Source organism: Furipterus horrens, unplaced genomic scaffold (genome assembly GCF_987537825.1).
Source record: "Furipterus horrens unplaced genomic scaffold, mFurHor1.1.pri manual_scaffold_10, whole genome shotgun sequence".
In the NCBI taxonomy this organism is placed as follows: Eukaryota; Metazoa; Chordata; class Mammalia; order Chiroptera; family Furipteridae; genus Furipterus; species Furipterus horrens.
In genome coordinates, this window is record NW_028327180.1 from 20,300,779 (window position 1) to 20,323,041 (window position 22,263).

The 22,263-nt window shown below is 35.5% G+C and overlaps 1 protein-coding gene across 2 annotated transcripts in view; it reads left to right on the forward strand.

Annotated features, from left to right (window-relative positions):
- Positions 1-22,263, forward strand: part of LOC149999331 (uncharacterized) — a 72,430-nt gene that overhangs the window by 13,995 nt on the left and 36,172 nt on the right. For both annotated transcript variants that reach the window (XM_090288977.1, XM_090288976.1), the window contains exons 7-13: positions 2,067-2,110; positions 3,067-3,144; positions 5,005-5,201; positions 9,982-10,046; positions 11,617-11,723; positions 13,976-14,087; positions 16,821-16,920. In XM_090288977.1, the coding sequence (XP_090145103.1) occupies positions 2,067-2,110; positions 3,067-3,144; positions 5,005-5,201; positions 9,982-10,046; positions 11,617-11,723; positions 13,976-14,087; positions 16,821-16,920 (703 nt within the window). The remainder of the gene's footprint in view (positions 1-2,066; positions 2,111-3,066; positions 3,145-5,004; positions 5,202-9,981; positions 10,047-11,616; positions 11,724-13,975; positions 14,088-16,820; positions 16,921-22,263) is intronic.

The following is a 22,263-nucleotide window of genomic DNA, read 5'->3' on the forward strand; positions in this document are numbered from 1 at the left end:
ACTTCACAATTATATATTTCTATTTCACTCCTCCTATCTTTTGTGCCTTTGTTTTCATACTTTTATTTCCACGTGTTATAAACTCAACAATACATTCTTATTATTTTTACTATTATGTTCTAATTTATTGTTACTTATATTTTATTGGTAGTATAATAATAAATACTTTAAATGCTAAGAAAAAATCTTGTATATTTACCCATATATTGACCTTCCCATTTGTGGTACTTTCGTCTCCCATGTGAATCAATATTTCCATCTAGAATCATTTTCCTCCTGCCTTAGGACTTCATTTAACATTTAGTGTTATAATAAAGGTCTGCTGGTGGTGATTCTTTCAGTTTTTGTATGTCTGGAGCAGTCTTTATTTCACTACTATTTTTGAAAGATATGTTCCCTGAGTATGAAATTCAAGGTTGAAAGTTCTTTTCTTTTGGTATTTAAAGTTGTTGCATTACTGTCTTCTCAGCATTGCTTCTGATGAGAAATGGCTGCTATGTTTATCTTTGTATCTTTGTCTGGAACATGTCTTTCTTTTATTGTCTGCTTTTAAGATTTTCTCTATCACTATTTTTGAGCAATTTTATTATGATGTGCCTTGTTTTCTATGTTTCTTATACTTGGTGGTTATGACCTTCATGCATCTGTGACTTTATAATTTCATCCAATTTAAAAATATTTTAGCCGTTATTTCTTCAAATTTTTATGTCTCTCTTTCTCTTCTGGGACTCCAGTTACACATACACTATCTCACTTAAAGTTTTCCAAGAGCTCACTGATGATCTCTTTATTTTTGATACACTTTTTTCTCTCCGTGAAACTTTGGAACAGTTTCTATTGCTATCTCTTCATGTTGAATAATCTTTTTTACTGCAATGTCTAATTTGCCATCATCACAATCAGTGTTTGTTTTTTTTCATCTTAGACTTGTCATTTTTATCTTCAGAAGTTCAAATTTGGGTCTGTGTGTGTGTGTGTGTGTGTGTGTGTGCGCGCGCACGCTTTGGTTTGGATCTGTTTTATTTTTTTCAACACATAAAATGCAGTTATAGCAATGTCTAGCTGCATTTTAATGCCTACTAATTTTACTATATGTGTAGGATATGAGTGTGTTTCAATTAATATATTTTTCTCTCAATGTGGGTCATATTTTCATGCTTTTTTGTATGCCTGGTAATTTTGGACTGGATGTCATACGTTGTGAATTTTACTTTGTTGGTTGCTAGATATTTTCATATTCCTGTAAATACTTCTGAGCTTCATCCTGGAATGTGATCATTTATTTCATAATTGTTTGATGTTTTTTGGTCTTGCTTTTAAGATTTGTTTAACAAGACCAGAGAAGCACAAAGTTTAGGACTGATTATTTCCCACTACTGCAGCAAGGCTTTCCTGAGTCCCCTACCCTTTTTCCTATGAATTATGAGATTTTCCAGTCCAGCTGTTGTCAATGGGCACTATTCCCAGACTAGAGTGGCTTCTTTACACCCATGTGCTGGCTAGTTTTTGGCTGAATACTTGAAAGGGGCCCTGTCAAGATCTCTAGGGTTCTCTATACAGCTCTCTCTATGTGGTAATCTATCCTGGGAACTCTATCACGTTGGCCTCCCCAGACTCTCAGCTCCTTAACTCAGGGAATCTGCCAGGTTCCATTTGGATTCCTGCTTTGAGCACTTGGCCTGGAAACTCAGCCACAGGCTCATCTCATTTGCTTTACATTGCTTAGGGAACACTGGCTTCTCTTGCTTGATGTCCAATGTCTTAAAAATCATTGTTTCATATATTTTACCTGGCTTTTTTGTTGTTTCAGGTAGTAGTTAAATTTGGTCCAGGTTATTTTCATTTTGTCCAGAGTAAAGTTCTACTCCGAGTTCTTATGAGACATTTTTTGTTAGTTTCTCCATATAATTTTGTATTTGAACCTATGCAGTAATTTTGAATTGTATTTTAGGTCAAGTAGAGAATTAATTACTTTATTTTGAACACATATTGTGTAAAGATTCTATATCTAAATGGATGAACTGTAAATATAATAATTACTTTTTTTGTTTTTTGTTTTCTCATAGTTTGGTTGGAAAAGCAATGACTTTGATTTATTAGCAGCTGGTAGGTAAGTTTAATACTAATATTAATAATAATTTTACTCATTTACCTATACTACAGTAACATTTACTTAAGCTTTTCAGAAATTAAAATACATGTGTCTGGTAAGTCACCTTAAATACATTTTAAACTGAATATAATTTTATTTCTTTAATACTACAGGGTTTTGAAGCTAAAAAAAGACATCTTCTAAAAAGATTGAAGAAACTTTATGAAACTAAGTAACCTTTGTTTATTGAATGCCTACTTTGCAATAGGCACATAACAAAATAATTATTTTTTTCTCACAATTTACTTATTAAGCAAATAATTGCTGTTATCCCCTTTTGAGAGCTGAGGGAATTGATACACAGTAGGGTTATGTGACTGGCCCAGAGGTACATAGCTAGTTAGGTGGTAGAGCCTGGATTCACATGGGCCAAATAACTGAAACGCAAAGTGTTTTATTATCCCATGTTTTCAACTGTATAAAGAGCTTCAGATCTTCCAGATTTTTGGAGAGAGAGTTTTGATAATAGATTTCTTGATATGTTTTAGTGATAATATTGTATAAACTTTCTTTCCTATTCTATAACATAATGACAATGTAATGTCACACTTTAAGCCCAGTAATAACTTACATTTTGGAGCGATTTGCCATTTTCATGGTGCTTTCACATATTTTTATCTCAGTTAATTCTCACAATTTTGCCAGTAATGCGTTAGCCCCATTTTGATCAAAATCTGCCTCGTGTCCTGGGTTCCTATGATTCTTAAACTGCGGTATTTTCTGTTATTCCAAGCCAGCTTTTCTGTGGTATTAGCTTACTTTATAGTAAGACAAACAAAAATAAAATGGCACCTATGTAAAGTTTTTTCCCACTTTTATGGCAATACCTTCAAAAATAATGTCTTGAAAATTTTGCTCACCATATTAATGCTGTTTTTATTTTTGTTGTTGTTGTTTGTTTGTTTGCTTTGTAGCCTTGCAGGTCATCTCATTGAATGCGGTGCTCAAAGTACTGGTGGTATATTCACAGACTGGCATTTGGTGCCAGACTGGTAGGAAGCTATATTGTGTGTGTGTGTGTGTGTGTGTGTGTGTGTGTGTGTGTGTGTTACAGCATGGCATATAACCTCTCCATTTAGAAATTTTATTTTCTGTTTATTAAACTGTAATTATTGCTAATTTAAATTTATTATTGTTTTTTGTATGTATTGTATATTGCTTTCCATCTGTATTGTGAAACACAGACAAACTTTATATCCTAGCCATCATCATCTTGTTAGAATCCAGAGCTGAATTCCAGGAGAATTCTTTTTGGCATGTTAAAAAGTCACAGTTCCCTAAAATAGTATATGATGTATTTATAGTCTTATTATTATGGTCTCTAGTTTATTACTAGGCTGAGCTTTGTACTTTCTGGGGGTTGAATTGTGTCCCCTCAAAGATATGTTGTAGCTCTAACACCCAGTACCTTAGAATGTGACTTCATTTCGAAATAGTGTCTTTACCGCGGTAATTAAGTCAAAATAAGATAATTAGGGTGGGCCTTAATCCAATAGGACTTTTATTCTTAGAAAAAGAAATTTGGACCTAGCAAAAGACACATACAGAGGGAAAACAATGTGAAGACAGACCCTGTGAAGACAACTAGAGTGATACGTGTACAAACCAAGGAACACCAGAAGCTAGGGGAGGACCAGGCAGGAGTCTCCCCTAGAGCCATCAAGAGAGCATCACCCTGCTTGTTGGCAACCTTGACTTCAAACCTCTAGTCTCCACAACTGAGATAATACATTTCTGTTGCTTTAAGCCATCTAGCGTTTGGTACTTTGTATGGGAGCCCTAGGAAACCAATGCAGTACCTGAAATAGAAATAGAGTCTCTCTCTTTTAGGACTAAATACACTGAATATACAAGAACCTTGACATTTCAGGACATGCTGGTTAATTCCTTTTTCTACCACCCCATTCCATCCAGGGCCTTGTTCTTAGAAGTCTCTTGATCTCCACTCTAAGAAGCTCCCGCATGAGCCAGCTTATAATGAGAAGCTTATAGCTCAAAGGCCTTTGCCTCTAGAGTAAATTAGGACTCTGTAGATGACATTGCAGACCCCTGTCAATCTAGACAGTGGCCGTCTCCTTCCAGTCTGGTCGCCCACCCTTTCTCTGAACCTTCTCAAGAGCCAGGCAGGTGCTGCTCACACTTATAACTCTTACTTCTCTTCTTCCTGGGCTGTCATATGGCACCAGACTGTTGGGCAGCAATAAAAACAGGCTTATAGCACTGATGGGAAATATGTCCTCAACCTGTTGCTTTTATTTTTTTTTTAATGTGTTTTTTTTGTATTTTTTGCCATTCCTATTTATCCCCCCTACACCTTCTTCCACCTTCACCCACCCCATCCCTCCAGCAATCACCACAGGGAGGGGGACCCCAGCTGATCACTAACGGCGTAAACCACGCTCACTCTGAGGCTCGTGAGGGACCATAGGAATCTGGTGGGGCAGGAATCGAATGATGTGTGGCTCTCTTTAGACATCACAGCTCCCATAGTCTCACCCCTCCCTTCTGATTCTTGAATATCATGCTGGGGTTCTCATCACTTTCACAACAAGAGAAGCTAGAGACCATTTCCAAACCTTCGGAAAGACAGCATCTGAATTTCTATTCTAAATATTCATCCATTCCTTTCACTATGGTTTCTTTCTCTTTGGCTCCCAGACATCATCCATATTCAGTGCTTATCACGCATTAATAAGCCACCATATGATTGTAAAAGGTAATATAATATGTAAAGTCCAAAACTTTGGATTTTCGTTATTCATCAAAAGTACCATTTGGTATCATGTAATATCTTTTCCTGAGGTTTTCTTCCTGGCTGTTCTGAACCATAGCGTCCCCTGTTTTTCACCCAGGCACAATATAGGATTTCCTGTCCTGGAATGCTTTCCTGATGGGCAGTTCATCCTTTCTAAGCCCCCTGGCACGGGGGGGTTGGTCTCCTTTGGTACAGTGGCTGAGCAGCTATTGTATGAAATCGGCGATCCGCAGCGGTTCCTCTTACCTGATGTGACTTGTGACTTTTCTCAAGTCTCTATTACTGAAATTCCAGGTCAGTGGCTGATACAGTTTTGCTTTTAAACAGTACATTCTCTCCCTTCCCCTCTAGAAGTTTTTAATATAAATTTGTATTTGTTTTCAAATCCAATATCGTCTTTTCTAAGCCAAATGTGGGATAACTTGGCAATTCTATAATGTGATCAATGACATAAATTAGAAGGTAGTTGGAATGAAGTAGGATAGAGTTTTTTTTTAAGTTTGCTTTTAACACTTGTTTAACAATTTGGAAAAAAAAGAAAAGAAAAATAGTGTCTTAATTAGGTATTAAGTCCAAGATTAGCTTTCTATGAACTTCCAAATCATTTTACCTATATCTTTCACATGGCACTAAATGACTTCAACGTTGCTGTACTTACTTATTTATATATTATTTTTGTTTCATATGCCTTCTACTACATTGTAGACTTCTTGAAAACAGAACTATGTTCTGGTTAATTTCTGTGTTCTTTATAATCTCTAGTATAGCACCTTACAAATAATAAATACAAGATAAACATTTATTGAGTGAATGAGCAAATAAATCCTATGCTCAATTAAAACCAATTGACAATACATCATAAAGAGAATATAGATATGATGGAGAGAAATTAATGTGCTTTTCAATTTAAGAAGCAAATTATACACGTAAAGCTATGTTGTGAAGCTGAGGATAGGAGGAAGTGAGAAAATGGCATGTATTTTTTACTCAATCCATGTAGAATCCTTTACTAAACTTGAAATACATATTAGTACTTTATACAAAGAAAATGTTTTAGTGAACCCAGAAATTGTGTCCTAAATTTTGTGTGTGTTTTCACTGTTATTCTTCTAAATTTTTCAAAAAATAAGAAGGTTTTCCCAAAAGAAAAATCCTAATTTTTTGCTTCAGCAATTCAAACTAATGGTTGTTTGATTTAGATTTTTTTCAGTGATTTAGTGATTTTGGTCCAAATGAAACATATTTGTCTTGACTTCCTACATTTGTTATAAGTAGCCTACAAATGGCGTACCTTAAATAGCATTCTTAGCAATTGCAAACTAAGACTCATCTTTATTTAACTAAGTGGTAAGATGATTCAGGCATACTTTGGAGATATTGGGGGTTTGGTTCCAGACCACCACAGTAAGGTGAATATTAGCAGTAAAGCAAATCATAATTTTTTTTTGTTTCCCAGTGCATATACAAGTTTTATTTACATAACTTCCTGATAAATGGGCTGCAGAATGGATATTGTATTTGCAAGCCAAAGAACAACATGAAATCTTGTTGTATATCTCCCTCAGAGCTCTTGGGTGACCAGGTACATTGTCAATGAGCAATCATATTTTGAAAGGAATCTTTCTTTCTGAGTAGCGGGTCTCAACAGTGGGGTTAAATATTCAGTAAACCATGTTGCAAACAGATGTACTATCATTCAGGCTTTGTTGTTTCACTTATAAAACACAAGTGGAGTAGATTTAACCTAATTCTTAAGGACCCTGGGATTTTCAGAAAGATAAATGAGCACTGGATTTAACCTGAAGTCACCAGCTGCATTACGCACTAACAAGAGAGTCAGCCTATCCTTTGAAGCTTTGAAGCCAGGCATTGGCTTCCCCTCTCCAGCTCTGAAAGTCATAGATGGCACTTTCTTCCAAAAGAAAGTTGTTTGTCTACATTGAAAACCTGTTATTTAGTGTAGCCACTTTCACTATCTCAGCTTAGATTCACTGGATAACTTGCCGCAGCTTCTACATCAGCACTTGCTGCTTCACCTTGCTTCTTTATTATATGGAGACAGTTTCCTTCCTTAAACCTCACGCACCGACCTCTGCTAGCTTCAAGCTTCTCTTCTGCAGCTTCATCACTTCTCTCAACCTTCAGAGAGTTGAAGAGAGTCAATGCCTTGTTCAGGATTAGGATTGGCTTAAAGGAATGCTATGGTTGGTTTGATCTTCTCTCCAAACCACTAAAAATTCCTCCATGTTAGCCAAAAAAAAAAAAAAAAAAAAAAGGCAGTTCCACCCTCTTATCAGTCAGGTGTTCACTGGAGGAACACTTCTAACATCCTTCAAGAACTTTTCCTTTGCATGAACAATTTGGCTCTTTGGCACCCGAGGCCTGCTGTTCAGCCTGTCTCAGCTTTTGACCTGCCTTCTTCACTAAGCTGAATCATTTCTAGCTTTTGATTTAAAAGGAGAGACTTGCAAGTCTTCTTTTCACTTGAACACTTAGAGGCCATTGTAAGGCTTTTGAGTGGCCTAATTTCAGTGTTATTATGACTCAGTGAATAGGGAGGCCCCAGAAGAGGGAGAAAGAAGGGAAATGGCCGTTCAGTGGAGCACTGAGAACAGGCACAAGGGCAAGGTCCGTGGCTCCTCTGAACAATCACAATAGTAGCCCAAAGATCACTTATCCCAGATCACCATAGCAAATGTAATAATAGTGAAAGACTTGGGAATATTATAAGAATTACCAACATGTGACAGAAATAATGGAAGTGAGCAAATGTTGTTGGAAAAATGGCACTGATAGACTTGCTGGGCACAGAGTTGCCACACACCTTCAACTTGGTAAAAACAATATTTCTGAAGTGCAGTCAAGGGATGCACAATAAAATGAGGTATGCCTGTATTCATTTATTATTTCTGATGTTCCTTTCTTTTTCTATGTTTTTACATTACTGATTCTAAATATGTAGTTTAAACAAAGTATCCAATACCATGTAAAATGTGACAACTTGTTCTTTAAATAATATCTGGAACAACCAAAAATAATCTACTGATTCTCCTCTAAGAACAGTCTCTAAGGAGGGTACTATCTTAGGCGTCTTCCTTATAATCATCATTGTTGCCATTATGCATTGCACATGGCCTTTTAAAATTTATAATTTGTATTTATGATGCTTAAACATGCAGTGGTCGTAATGCAATTTAAAATAACTTCAATTAGTATATTTATTCTTTTTCCACTTCAGTCTTTAAAAAATAATAATAAACTCCCAGTGAACTTTTACCCTGTAAATGCCCTGATATGACATATTTGAACTTACCATGAACTTTCACATGAACTTTTAGTTATCCTCTGAGAAATATAACAGATGGAAATTAGGCAGATTGTTCAAATATTTTTTGATGCCGTACTTCGACATGCTTAACAGGGACAACAAGGCCAACTATCTCTTCCCAGTGTTTACTTTGCTGACTCTCTGGTATTGCAGGCTGTTTAGTTATATTATAAGCCTGAATTAAGAGGTATAGTTATAGTTTTGTTTGACTGGCTTCTTGATTTTAAATCAATCCTTGTAAAGGCACTTAAAGACAAAGCTAGCTGGGTCGTGAAATGTAAGAAATTCTAAGAGAGCTTTATTGAACCTATTGAAATAATATTGTTTCAAATGATTTAGATACTGGGGTCTTTGAAAGATTCATTTCAGGTTGTAGAATATAAATCAGCTATAATGTTTCTCACTGTAAATAGTTTGCAGCTAGGAATTCAGTTCAAAATGCACATGGTTTCTGAATGGCCACTTGAGAAAGGAAGAGGAAAATTAACCGAGCACCAGCTACGACATTACTACCGTCATCCTGTGAGATAGGCTCCATATAGGTCTTTAATCTTTACAGCTCTCTTTTGAAGGAGTTTTTATGCTCATTTTACAGGCGAGGAAAGGGAGAGAAAGATACTGAGTAACTTGCCTGAGAGCACAGAGCTAGCCTGGGAATTAAATCGAGTTCTCCCAGATTACCAAGTCCTTGCTCCTTCAACAATTTTGTGCTCCCAGAGACAAAATATTTGTTTGACCAAGTAGATACTAAAGATAGAAGTGTAATAAAACTATAACTTTATAATCTTTGTTTTGAGAATTTAAAGTTTTCTTTATGTTTACTGCACAATATTGTTAAATAAGTTAGATTAGAAAACTCTCAGGCTGCTTTCAGTGATATGAAGATTGTAACTAAGATTTTTGCTTCTCTTGAAAATTGCCTATTGTCTGCAAAAATTTATATATTTGTTTAATCACATTTACCAAATAATGTAGGCATGCATATTATTTATCCACTGTTATGCATCTGTTTGCTTAGAACCAATTTTTATTAACACACACGTTATTCTCATACCATTAATTATTCATCCTGAGTAGTGGTTTAGATGTTATTTAGTTCAGAGAGAGATTATACTTAATGGACATAGACGTGTAAAATAGCACACAACTGCATTTATAAGATAAGAATGTGAACTGTTATTATTAGGCTGTAACTACTCAGCTTTTCTGACACTTCACTAAGTAATGACAGTTTCATTGGTGAGGCTGTTAAAGATCTTTTCACTTCACAAGGATGTATTCAGAAACTTAAAAAGCCTGTTGTGACTTTGTTAATGATGTAATTTAAATAGATAGCAAGTTAAAATAAGTTGCATTTCTTATTTTAGGAGAATTTCTAATACTCCTCATTAATAAAAAAAAAAAAAAACTCAACTATTTATTAAAAGTAATGAACAGCCCTGGCTGGTGCGGCTCAGTTGGTTGGAGCATCGTCCTATAAGCTAAAACGTTACCAGTTCAATTCCTGGTCATGGCGCATGCCTAGGTGGCGGGTTCGGCCCCCAGGTTGGGGCATATGTGGGAGATAGTTGATCTCCATGTTTCTCTCTCACATTGATGTTTTTCTCCCTGTCTTTTCCTCCCTTCCCATCTCTCTAAAATAAATGACCATGTCTTCAGGTGAGGATTAAACATTTTTTTTAAATAAAAAATAAAATAAGCAGATTTTGTGTTAAACTAAGTGATCCTGTTTTTCCCTTTAATTAGGTATTGAAGGTGGAGCAGTGCATGTTCAAGGAGCAAAGGGGTCGCTTCCTTCTGCCTTCTATAAGGTCTTTTCTCTTGTGTGATATTGTTACCTGTTTAGAATTCAGGGAGGAAACATAGTGGTATCCCTCTGTGCAATAGATACGCTATTTAATTAAGCATAAAGTATTAATTTCCTATAGAAAGTAGACAGAAAGCATGAGGGAGGATAAGCCCACAGACCATATCTGGTTTCTTGATATTGGTAAGATTAACTGATATATATATATATATATATATATATATATATATATATATATATGTAAATTCCAGAACTTATAATTATACTTAACTATGGCAATTTCTTAAATTTAGGGAAATCATTATTTATATGAAACTATAGGTATGTATGGCAATATCACAATTATGAAGCATCATAGAAAAGGACTGTGGGATAGGTTTTGAAGTATTAATACAGAGAAATATATACATGTATGATATTAATAATGTTACTATTTTAGATGTGCTATGTTCATGGCAGAAAACAAAATTTAGGCAAATGTGCTTTTTATAATCCTGTTGCTTTAACAAGGGCTCTCATGCTACAAAGTGATGCTGTTTCTAAAAGCAAAGCATCAGTTAAAAAAAGAAGCAAACAAGTTTTGAAATGGATTTTTCATTAATAATCTACAAGTATTTTAGTTAATACTTTTTGATTGCAAATAACAAACAATCCAAACTAGCATAAACAAAAAAGGGTGGCAGCCATGTTCAAATATAAACACATATTTAGATATTTTGATTATATTAATTTAACATTGGGAACATTTCCTCATGATTAAATACTTTTAACGTTATTTTGAATGTGCTCCATAGCATCCCATTATCTGCATATATCACAGTTTACTTAACTATTACATTCTTTTTGGACCTTTAGAATGTTTCCCATAGAGTATCTGCAAATTCTTATCCTGAATAGAAGAAAAAGCTTGATTGGAAGCTTAAACAGCAGTACAATTTAAAGCCATAAACATATTTCTCTAAGTTCAGAAATAAAGTTCAGATATAGCTGTAATTAATTATTTAGTTATTTAGCTAGTGAAATTTTAAGATAATTGATTGCATTCAGCATTAACTCAAAAGTAGTTTTGAAAGAACATATTTCTTATAATGAACTTTAAATATCAATTTACTCTTGAGTTGTTGGTATTTTGTTTTCATCACTTGGTAAGTGGGATATCCCTTCACAGCTGGGCCAGTCTCTTCCATAATTTTAAGCAGTACCCATAAGATCTCTACTATCGTTTGCAGTTAGAACTTTGAGTTTCTTAAAACTCCATGTGAAAGACCTATTTTCTGTGATATACTCTATTAAAAAGTCACAACTCGGTTTAAAACAGTTTTTATGTATTTTTTTCTAACTTTCTACAATGAAATTACTTTTTTATTATAACCTTACCCCACAGCATTTATTTTTAAAACTGCCACTTTACCTCTGTAAGAGTCATTATTTCATTTAAGAAAAGACAACTTTACTTGTTGATGTAATTGGAAGAGACGATAGCTCCTGGTCGGTAGTTATATGGTCCATTCTAGGGCATATTATTGTTGGCATAGGTTATGCCATTGTTTATATTTGTAACCTTATGTCATCAGGTAAGTGCGTGTTACCATGATGGTTTCAAAGCAACTGCTCTCTGCCCAATGGGAGGACCAAGAGCAACTGAAAAGGGAAGGAGAACAGCTGAAAGTATTTTAAAAAGGTGTGTACACAAAACAAAAAGATAGGTTTTCCAGTCTGACTAAATTGAAAGCATGTTAGTGACCAAGTTACTTAACAAGAATCATTATTATGATCACTTAATATTTCCCCTAAATGTGTGTATGAGTATATATGTTCACTCAGCACATTATATTTGAAGTGACAGGTACTGATGCAGATGAGCCCTGCACCAACAATTTCACAGTTTAATAGGCACACATACCTAAAAACAGGTAGGTATTAGAAAAGTGTTATAAATGCCAAATTCTACTAGAAAACCTGTACTTTATTTTTTTTTAACCTAAAGATTGTGTTTAGAAAGTTAGTGTACACAGGCAATAGAATGAGAAGTAACTGACCCTTTCACAGGTCATGCGGTACCTACAAGTGTTTGGTATCTAGAGATCAGTTAGTTTGTCCCAGAAAGTTATCTTTTCTTAAAAACATATATACATATATATATATAAAGAAATTTCATAGTATTTCTATAAACCAAATTTAACAATGTTTATAAAATTTCTGATACTTGAATCAAATAATTGATATCCTATCCACTGGAGTCATAGTCCCTACTATGTCATACTGAAAGCATGTTACTGTGTTAATCACAAGAGTCTGGGTTAAGGATTGAAACCCCTGTTAATAAAAATAAGTAAGTGTCGGTGAGAGATATGAAAAAAAAATTAGTTCTAATTTCTTTTTTTTTAATAGGAATTCATATCACATTATTTCATTCTTTATCAACAATGGTGGTCATGAAACAATTTGAAGTGCAAAAATATGTAAACAAGAAAATGAATGAAAATAGCCCATGATCCCATTATTTGATATAAAATCCAAGTGTTTTTAAATTAAAGACAACTACAATTTGAATTTTTAATTCTGTCTACATTATTAATTAATTCTCTCAACTAACATTTGAATCACTCCATGCCAGTCACTTCTCGGCCTTGAATAAAGTTGTGAGCAGACAGGTGCCTATCCTAATGGAGTTTAATATGTGGATAGACATTAAACTACAAATAAAGAATTGAATAAATATTAAAGGCTGTTATAAAAAAGAATAATAGGGAAACATAATTTAAATTTAGCAGTTAAGAAGGGCTTTACTAAGCGATGTTTAAACAGAAAAGCATTAAAGATAAATACCTTCTTAGGCACTTAAATAAAATAAAATAAAAGCAATGGAAACATAGTTACTGTCACAATATCTGACACAACTTATTTAATAAATATTGTTGAATGAATGAATGACTATTCCAAAAGTCAGAAAACAAAGCAAACATTAAAACAGCATAAAACAAGATCTCAAGTCAAAATCATAGTCACGTAAATAAACATAAATATTATAAACTGCTCAATTGAAAGATAATCTCTTAGAATAGATTCAAATCAAAGACCAACTGTTATAATGCACATTGAACTAAAACAAGTGAAAAAAGTAAAAAATATTGGTAGGCAAGGAATAAGAAAAAGGAGGAGGAGAATGAGAAGTAAATAAATAAAGATGATATTGATAGTAAACTATGATTTTAATGGCATAAAATGTATCATACACAATAAAGATCATATAGTCATGCCCTTGATGTGCTAAATAACAGCATTGAGACATTTAGGTCAGAACTACTAGATACCTATAGAGAAATGGAGAGAAATACAATTGCTGTGGAAATTTTTAATAGATATTAGTATTATCAAATTGACTAAAAAAGAACATAGAGTATTAGAATAATATAATAGTGTTGAATTAATAGTTATAGATAGAACACCCCCCCAAAGACAAGTATGTACCTTGTTTTCAAGTATTCTCAAGGCTACCTTAATCTGTTTCAGGAAGTAGAAATTTTACAGACAACATCTTTTGACCATATATAATACAATAGATCAATAACAATACTTAAAGCAACAACAACAACAAAAAAAACCCATAAACTCTAATCTATTAGAAATATAATAAGTATTTGCACATGTAATTATTGGGTCAAAGAGACAATTCTTCAATTTTAGACTGTTTAGAAAATAAGGACATTGAGACTATAACGTACCAAGTGTTGTGGTTTGACACTAAAGCTGATATTCAGAATGACTTGATACCTTAAGTGCCCTGAATTACCCTAGTCCTTCAACTGTAATTGTTTCTGACATCCAAAATGGGTATTTTTTTTTTTATCAGGAACCAAAACTAAGGGAATGTTGGAACGGATCTACCATAAATTCATGATTTCTGTTTTTGTCACAAATACTTTGCTGCAGAACTCGTCTTATGTTTGAAGAAGCTGGCTTAGAAGATTATAGTGAGGTTCATGTTCAAATTTTAGGATCTGAAGAAACATATGGAGCACAAGCTAAAGCAAATTTAAATGGAGTAAGTAGAACTGCACATTTCTTATTCCAATGTAAATGAATGGTTTGGAATATTCTTAATCACTTCTGGATGAAAGTGTTTATTGTGAAGACCAACTTGACCAAGGTTTAATGGGTTACTTCTATTTTATGGTGTATGTCTTTAAAATCTACGTTCTATAGCAAGCTTATTATTTGATTTGAATTTTCTATTTGCCTATGGCAAAACTCACCCCAGTTCTGTCCCCTTTTTATTCTAATCCTACCTTTAATATTTGAGTTATGTTTAGGCTCTTGGATGTCACATATATTGTTTTCTTCAAAAGTGTTTAGAGAGTTCTGAATATTTAAATTTTTAACTTCTGGTAAGCCCTTAATATATATTGTTCCTTAGCAGCAAAAGCAGAAATAATAGTTCTTCTATTTTTATGGGAAATTTTCTAGCTATTTACTAGAAAAGGGATAAGAGATTCTGAATTGTTTTTGCTTACATTAAAAAAATCAATATATAAAATAGGTCACATCTATTGTGACCACCCATTAAAATCAACTTCATTAACCTAATATATCCCAATGCATTTTGAGATTATTTTAAAAATATGAATGGTCAAATTAAACAAAATGAAGTTCTATCAATATCTCATTAAATTATGGATAATTAATTGACCTTGTCTGGGTTGTTTTCTTCTCTATTGTCTATTTCTAACAGCATTATTACAGGTGTGTCTCATGTAACTTCTATTCACATCTTTAACCCTTTTGCATAACTTTTAGGACTTTTTAACCTCAATAGTCTTATTCACAAAGCTTTGACCATTTATTTATTCTGGATTATTTGTAGATATTTTGGCCTGTTGTTATTGCTTTCAGTTAAGTGTTAATCAAAGATGGAAAGATGTATGGGAAATAACAGTAACAATCGCAACACTAATTGAGAGGTTGATACGAGCCAGGCACTGTTCTAATGCTTTATTTGTGGTCCTTTAGCTGTCACAACCACCCTTTTAGGTACAATGTTGGTACTTCCATTTTATAAATGAGGAAACATGGGTACAGAGAGGCAGAGTAACTGCTGATGGTCAAACAGCTAATAAGGGGCAGGACCCAGTTTTGAACCCTCTATAGTCTTCTAGCATTTGCACTTTTAACCACTAGAAGCAAGAGTTTCATGTCAATGTAGTATCGATTAAAAAGAGCTTCATCTTTTGTAACTGGATTATTAAGGCTTGAGTAAACATAAAAAGATGATTCATTAAATTTTAGAAGAGAAAAATAATATTGTTATAGTCTTTGATATATTAAATATCTCAAGCATTCTGTGTGCAAATCTTTATTAAGACTCTTCTGTTTGGGAATTTTCTTTTCTATATAAAACAGTAAGCTCAACAAGCTATTGACTAAATATTTTATTTTGGAGAAAGAATTCTTGGTTTCATAATTTTTGCAGCCTGTTATTCATTTCACTTTATAAAGCCCCTCAAATGCCAAGAACCTCTGTGTTTTATTTGTAGACTAGTGTGTGGTAAGGTCAGGATATAAACTTTGGGGCTATTTAGAATTATATGAGAAATTTTAGATGCTTGATAAAACCCAAAAACAGGAACCATTTGTCAAAGTGTAGATATTTCACTATACGTAAAAATATGTGCTCTGTTAGTTGTTAGGTGGTTTAATTGCAACATTTAATTGACTGAATTAGAATTACTGAATGTAGAACTTAAAAATGAAAGGTTATTGTGAAAGCCAACTTTTACTCTGTTGTTTCAAAGGGGCTCTTTATTAAAGCTTGCTTGAAAACAGTACATACATATGTCTGTTTTTCATGGTGTGTCCATGAACTTCTATTTAGTCACATAATTAAATTGTCAGATAGATTCAATAAGTTGGTTTTAGAGAGATTGACAGCACACTTAATTATTGGTCTTATTAAAATAATTATGTCTCATATTTGTACTTGAAGAAGTGTTTCCCATCTGATGCCACATTATTTTATCTTAAATAATAACTCTATGAAGTAGTTAGAGAGCTGATATGATCTGTATTGTACTGGAAAGGAAAACAGAGTTATGGAGACGTGAACTGACAATTAATGACAAGCAGATCTTCAGAGTAAGAGGCAGAGCTAGACCTTAGAATCTCCCTCTTTCTGGTGACCTTCCAAATGACCGTACAGTTCAAAGAAGGTGATTGCTGAATTCTTAAAATTTTTAAATGACATTTTTATTTACATACTTCTATAGTTAATTCTGTTTCAAACTAGGAAAATTGACTCATTCTGCAATAAACTACCTGAGGGTTATAGGTCATCTATGTTGCAGATACTCTTCAGGAGAAATTGAGCTATAGGAATTTTGCACGTATGATTTAAAATCAACTGTCCTTTGAGGAAAGGAATGGGCATCAATTAAATAAAAGAGAGGATAAGTGGGAAAAACAACAAAGGAATTTTACAAATACAATTTTAGCAGTTTTCCAACCTGCCTTTACCATGTGTCAAGTTGTATTCCTAAGGTAAAAGTAATTATTATTAATTTATAGGGAACTAGGAGTGTTATCATCTGTTTTTAGTAAATGTTTATTTTTGTGGACATGTATGACATGACAGGAAAACTTATAATAATAAACTTCTTATAATAAACATACAAACCAGAAATATTTATATGGTCCAGAAAAACTCTTCTCTTATGGTATGCAAATACAGATTTGTGCCTTATTTTGATCTCTGCATTTGTTAATTTCTACTCCTTGTTAATAGGGTCCTCGAGAAGTCGTTCTCTGGCTTTCAGTACATCATAAAGAGAAGAAGGCAGTGGAAATATTTTCAAGAGAAATTGCACCAGCTGGGACTGGAATGGGTAAGCATACATATTTTTACAGTTACAGCTCTGAGAATCCCTTCCTTTCTTATCACCATCATTAATTATAATTTCATTAATTAGCCCCCTAAGTATTTGAAGTGGTGGCTTAAGGTGATAATTCTAGACAAAGCACCCTGGTGGTTTCCTGTGCTCATGCCGCCGCCCCGTCCTGGGATCCAGTTCGCTCACATTAGGATCCCTTTTCCCAGAGTGCTCTCTTCTGCTGTCCTCTGAACAGGCCTCATGTGGCCCTGGGCTATGCCCCCCAACCCTGGTGTGCAGGCCCCTTTCTTACAGCATCATTGCTTCCCCTCACAGCTAAGCGGGCCTGCCATGATCACAGGCCCGGGCTTCTCAAGGCTTCCGTTTTGCTAATCCAGTGCACTTATTCGCTCATCGGGACATAACATTTGAGCGGCCTTGGATTCCCACATTGCACATAAGGAGAAATCAAGGCTTAGAGAGGTGATGTAGGTAAAATGAGAGAAGGCAGGCGCCCTCCTTTGGCTCTTAAAAAGAAAAGTAAAGTTTTCCGGCGATATTAGTGTTACAGGGAAAAGTTCTGTTCCAGTTCCACTTCTTTCCCTTTCTTTTACTGATGATGAAAAATGGAAGGGAAATTGAATTTGGCAATGCAAGACTTACATTTTAAAATTAATACTGAGCAAAAGTGAACATATAGGACTACCTTAAATGAAAAAGCTTCTGCACAGCAAAAGAAACAACCAAGAAAATGAGAAGGCAGCCTATGAAATGGGGGGAAATATTTGCACACCATATATCTGATAAGGGGCTAATATATAAAAATATATAAGGGACTTACATAGCTCAATAGAAAATAAATAAATAAATCCAAACAATCCAGTTGAAAAATGGGCTGAGGACTTGGATAGACATTTTTCCAAAGAAGGCCAAGTACATGTAACGGTGTTCAACATCACTCATCATTAGGGAAATGCAAATCAATACCACAGTAAGGTGTCCCCTCACACTTGTTAGAATGGCGATTGTCAAAGAAAAAAAGAAAAGAAAGAAGAAAAAATAAACCAGGAGATGACAAATGCTAGTCAGGAAAGGGGACTGAGAGAGGGAAAGAGAGAGAGCAAAAGAAAGAAAAGGAGGGAGAGGAAGGAGTAGAGGAAGGGGTGGGGGGAGAAATGCAAAAGTAATTTTAAGCTGCAAAGCAATACACATGAGCAAAATACAAAGTGATCTCAATGAAATATTTATACAGTATTTGATCTACTCCTGTCTCTTCTCAGACAGAACACTGCTCATCATTTTACTTTTATATTGATGATTTGGGATTGCCATTTTGAACATATGAACTGCATAGACAGATACTCCCTGTATAGTTTCCACTAATCTTCAAGTTTGAGAGAAATAAAATCCATAATGTGTTTCATTGTTTTTTTAGTTTGTGATATTGAATTTGAGACGGGATTTAGGAATTCTGGGCACTGTTAAATGTCCTCATTCTAGGACACATTTTTTTTCGTTATGGTTTCTTCTAATGGAACATTCAGAGCACACAGTCTACTTTCTGAGGCACAGCATGGGACGGTTGGACAAAATTTTACGTCACTGCATAATGAGAGTTACTAGCTCTGTTTTCAGTCAGTATCTGTGCCTTTGCTGCTCCAAGCCCCACTTCCCCTAGTTATCCAACCCCATATTCCAGATTGCAGCATCCCATTTCCAGGTGCAAAATTCTACAGAGGTCTAGGTTCTCGGTCTCAAGTAAAACTCTAGCTAGTTTAAGCAGAAAGAGATTTACTGAAAGTTATGAGGTGGCTCCCAGTATTTTGGGAGAACCCTAGAACCAGTTTGGATACTGCTCAGTCAACACACACACATACACAAACACACAATCACACACACACAGATTCTGCTGTGCCTGGCAGGTAGGATATTGTGTTCCAGAGTCCACCTTAGTTGTCCCAGAAGAGCACTTGGCTCCATCACTCCGCTCCCCAGCAGACACAAACTCCCTGCATGCAGTGCCCACCTCTCATTGCTCATTTCTCATCCATGTCCTGGTTAGATGCCTATGCTTCCTGGGGACGTAGGCCACATGCCAGTACCCTAGCTGCAAGGAGACCGGGAAATGTGTGCAGAGAGTTAGAGGGCTGAGGGTGAGGCAACCTGCAGAATCTGCCACAGTCCCCTGCTTCCTTACAGTTTCATAGTGAGACTTTAGGCAAGATGCTTAGCCTCTCTAACTAATCCATTTTCCTAATACCCAACATAAGGATTTGGGCCTCATGGATTCCAAGAGTCCTTACAGTAATACTGATCTCATTTGTACTCGTTAGAATTCTGGTTCCCAGTGACAGAATCCTTACATGACTTAGTGAAAGTAAGTCGACGGGATTTATTGGCTCTTATAACCTAACTGTGGGAAGAGCCGGGCTGAAGCTGGCATTAGCGGCATCCGACTCATCTGGCCTCTCATTGTCTCTCCTCTCTGCTTCCTGTGAATACCAGCTTCTCCATGAGGCTGGAGCAGCAGCCCCTGACGGTTCCAAGGCTCATTCTCTGAGAGCATAGAGGAAAGAACTCCTCTTTCCCAGAATCAGTTTGGAAGGTCCAGCAGAAGGACGCTTAGGCAAGCTTGGTTCGTGTGCCTGCTCCTGTGGCCAGAGGAGTGGAGTGTTTCACCAGAGGAGGGGTCCCACAGGTGTGGCCACGAGAGACGTGGTTGGAGGCAGTCAGCAGCCCCCAGTCTGACCAATGCAGATTTGAAGATCCAGTGTGATGTGGGGTCTGTTCATTTGTTTTCAGGCTTCCATTTTGTGAATCGCCAAGTTGTGTAGGATTTAGTAGGTGACACAAACACCATGTAGACCGAGCACCTGCATTCAGGGAGCTTAGACTTCTGTTACAGAGATAAAGCAAAGAGAGGCATATGAAGACCTAACAGTAAACAAGCAATTGTTTCAGGGAAAGATGTGAAATCTTAAAGCAGATGAATTGGAACTTGAAGGGATGCATTGGTTTAAGATTTTTTGCCAGGCATTTGGCCCCAAATTACATTCCCAAGCCAAATCATATTTGGCTTGAAAGACCATTAGTAAAATATAGCATTGACATTTTTTTCTTGAACTTTTGGCCTTGCCCTTTTCTCTCAGATGTTGACTGTGTTGCTCTGTGACTACATTTTTCTTTGGAGAGTACATTATTGAGATATATTTTGTCTTTAGCAATAAATATGACTTTATGGTCCTTTGGTTTTATACTTGGTGAACATAGCTTGTATGATGGGGGAGAAATCTATCATTTTCTCCTCAAATCAAAGAGAAGGTGGCTGATCCTAAAATTTATGTGAAATGCGGACTGCATTTTGAATATTAGGTTATATTGCATTGACATTAGATTGTGGGAAATGCGTGAAAAGTTTCAGCCAATCAATGTGATGGTCTTTGGTTCATCACACAAATGAACTTCCTGGTTTTATAATCTGAAGCACATGCATATTAAGTAGAGAAAACTCACTGCAATAAATCCTGGCAATAATCTGGGTATTTCAATAACGTCGCATTGTTATTTCTGAATTTACTTGTAACACTGTTACATAAGGGTCTTATTTTTAAATTGTTTTAATCTTGTTGGCCTCTCCTTCTCTGATGATTAAATTAGAGTGATTGAATTCAATTTTATGTAACTAGATTTTATACAATTAGATTTTATACTTATGTGTCATGTCAAAGCTCCTGAATGTATTTTGTACCCTTCTTCTCATGGACAATCCACCTAGGTGTAGTTGGTGGCTTATACATATTCTGTTTAATTTTTTTTTTTTTTTTTTTTAGAATTTCTATTGCAATAGGCGATAACCACTTTTTATACTCCTTGCTTTCTTGGCTGTAAAAACCAGCTTCTCCATGGAACTGGAGCAGCAGCCCCTGACGGCTCCAAGGCTCACATCCAAACAGCTCTGAGATCAGAGAGGAAAGGGGCTCCTCTTTCCCAGCCTCAGTTTTAAAGGTCCAGAAGAACAATCTGCAACCCTATTTAATATTGCCTAAAATCCTCTAACACATCTTGTCCCTTCCCTGCTTTGTTTTTCTTGAGGGCACTTACCACTATCTGACCTACTAAAATTTTAAAAAATGTTTTCAATTGCAGTTGACATACAATATTGTATTAGTTTCAGGTTTACAACATAGTCATCAGACATATACATGACTTACGAAGTAATCACTGATCACTTCTTGCTTTCACAGGTAGGATATATTTATTTCAATAAGTGGAATATAACGGTTTTAATGACTGTCAATTACTTTTATGACTTTATCCCAGCATTTATGCCCCTTTTTAAATTGTAGGACAGATTACAGACCTGTAGGAGGCTGAACTGAATTTGAGAAGGAAATCTGGCTGGGACCATTGGGAGGTGGTACCACTCACAGAGAAAGAAAACATGGGGGAAGACGCAGATTTGGGAGGGTCTGTGGGGCACTTCAAAATATCCAGTAGGGAGCCACTGAGGACACATCACCATATGGGTACTGATTTCATATCAACATGCAAAGGATTTGTAAAAGAGGATCCTTAAAACAGGCTTAGACGGATCTGTCAGAGGAGGGAAGAAGAGCCAGGACAGAAGGCTTTTAAAAACTCACGTAAAGAAAGTATTTCAAAAGGATGTCATGGTGTCAAATGCTACAAAGAGGTCAAATAAGATAAAAACCAAAAAAATTCCCATTTGATTTTGCAGCAAGGATGTTGCTGGTGACTTTGGCAAAAACACTTTCAGTCTAGTGGCTAGGGCTGAATCCAGAGGCAGCAAGTTGAGGAATATCGTGTTTTAATTGTTAGAAAAATAGTTGGCGTGAATAAATAAACCTCTGCTTGAATATGGAGTTGAGTAAAGATAAGGAGAGGCCTGTCTTTATCACCATCACTGAAGTGGCACCTCTCCTAGTCACTTTCTAGCCTGTTACCTACTTTTTATCAGAATTTACCAATGTCTGCAATTATATTATTTATTTGCCATGTCTTTACTGTCTCTGCCTTCTAAAATGTAAGTCCTCCAAGGAGGACAAGTGATAGTTAACATTCACTACCAACTGTCCGGGCCAGGAGTCATGCCTGGCTCACGGTGGATGCTCAATACATTTACGTTGAATGAATGAACGAATGAATGAAGCAGGTGCAGATGACAGCAAACCACGAACCGGGTGAATGTGTCACTCGGAAGGGCTAACCCTTACTTCACGGGAACCAGGTGGGTACCGCGAAGTACTTTTCTTCATTTGTCATGATTTCAATGCATAATTCTAAGCCCCTACTCTTTAATATGATGATTAATTCTTAAAATAAAATCATTCTGTGAAA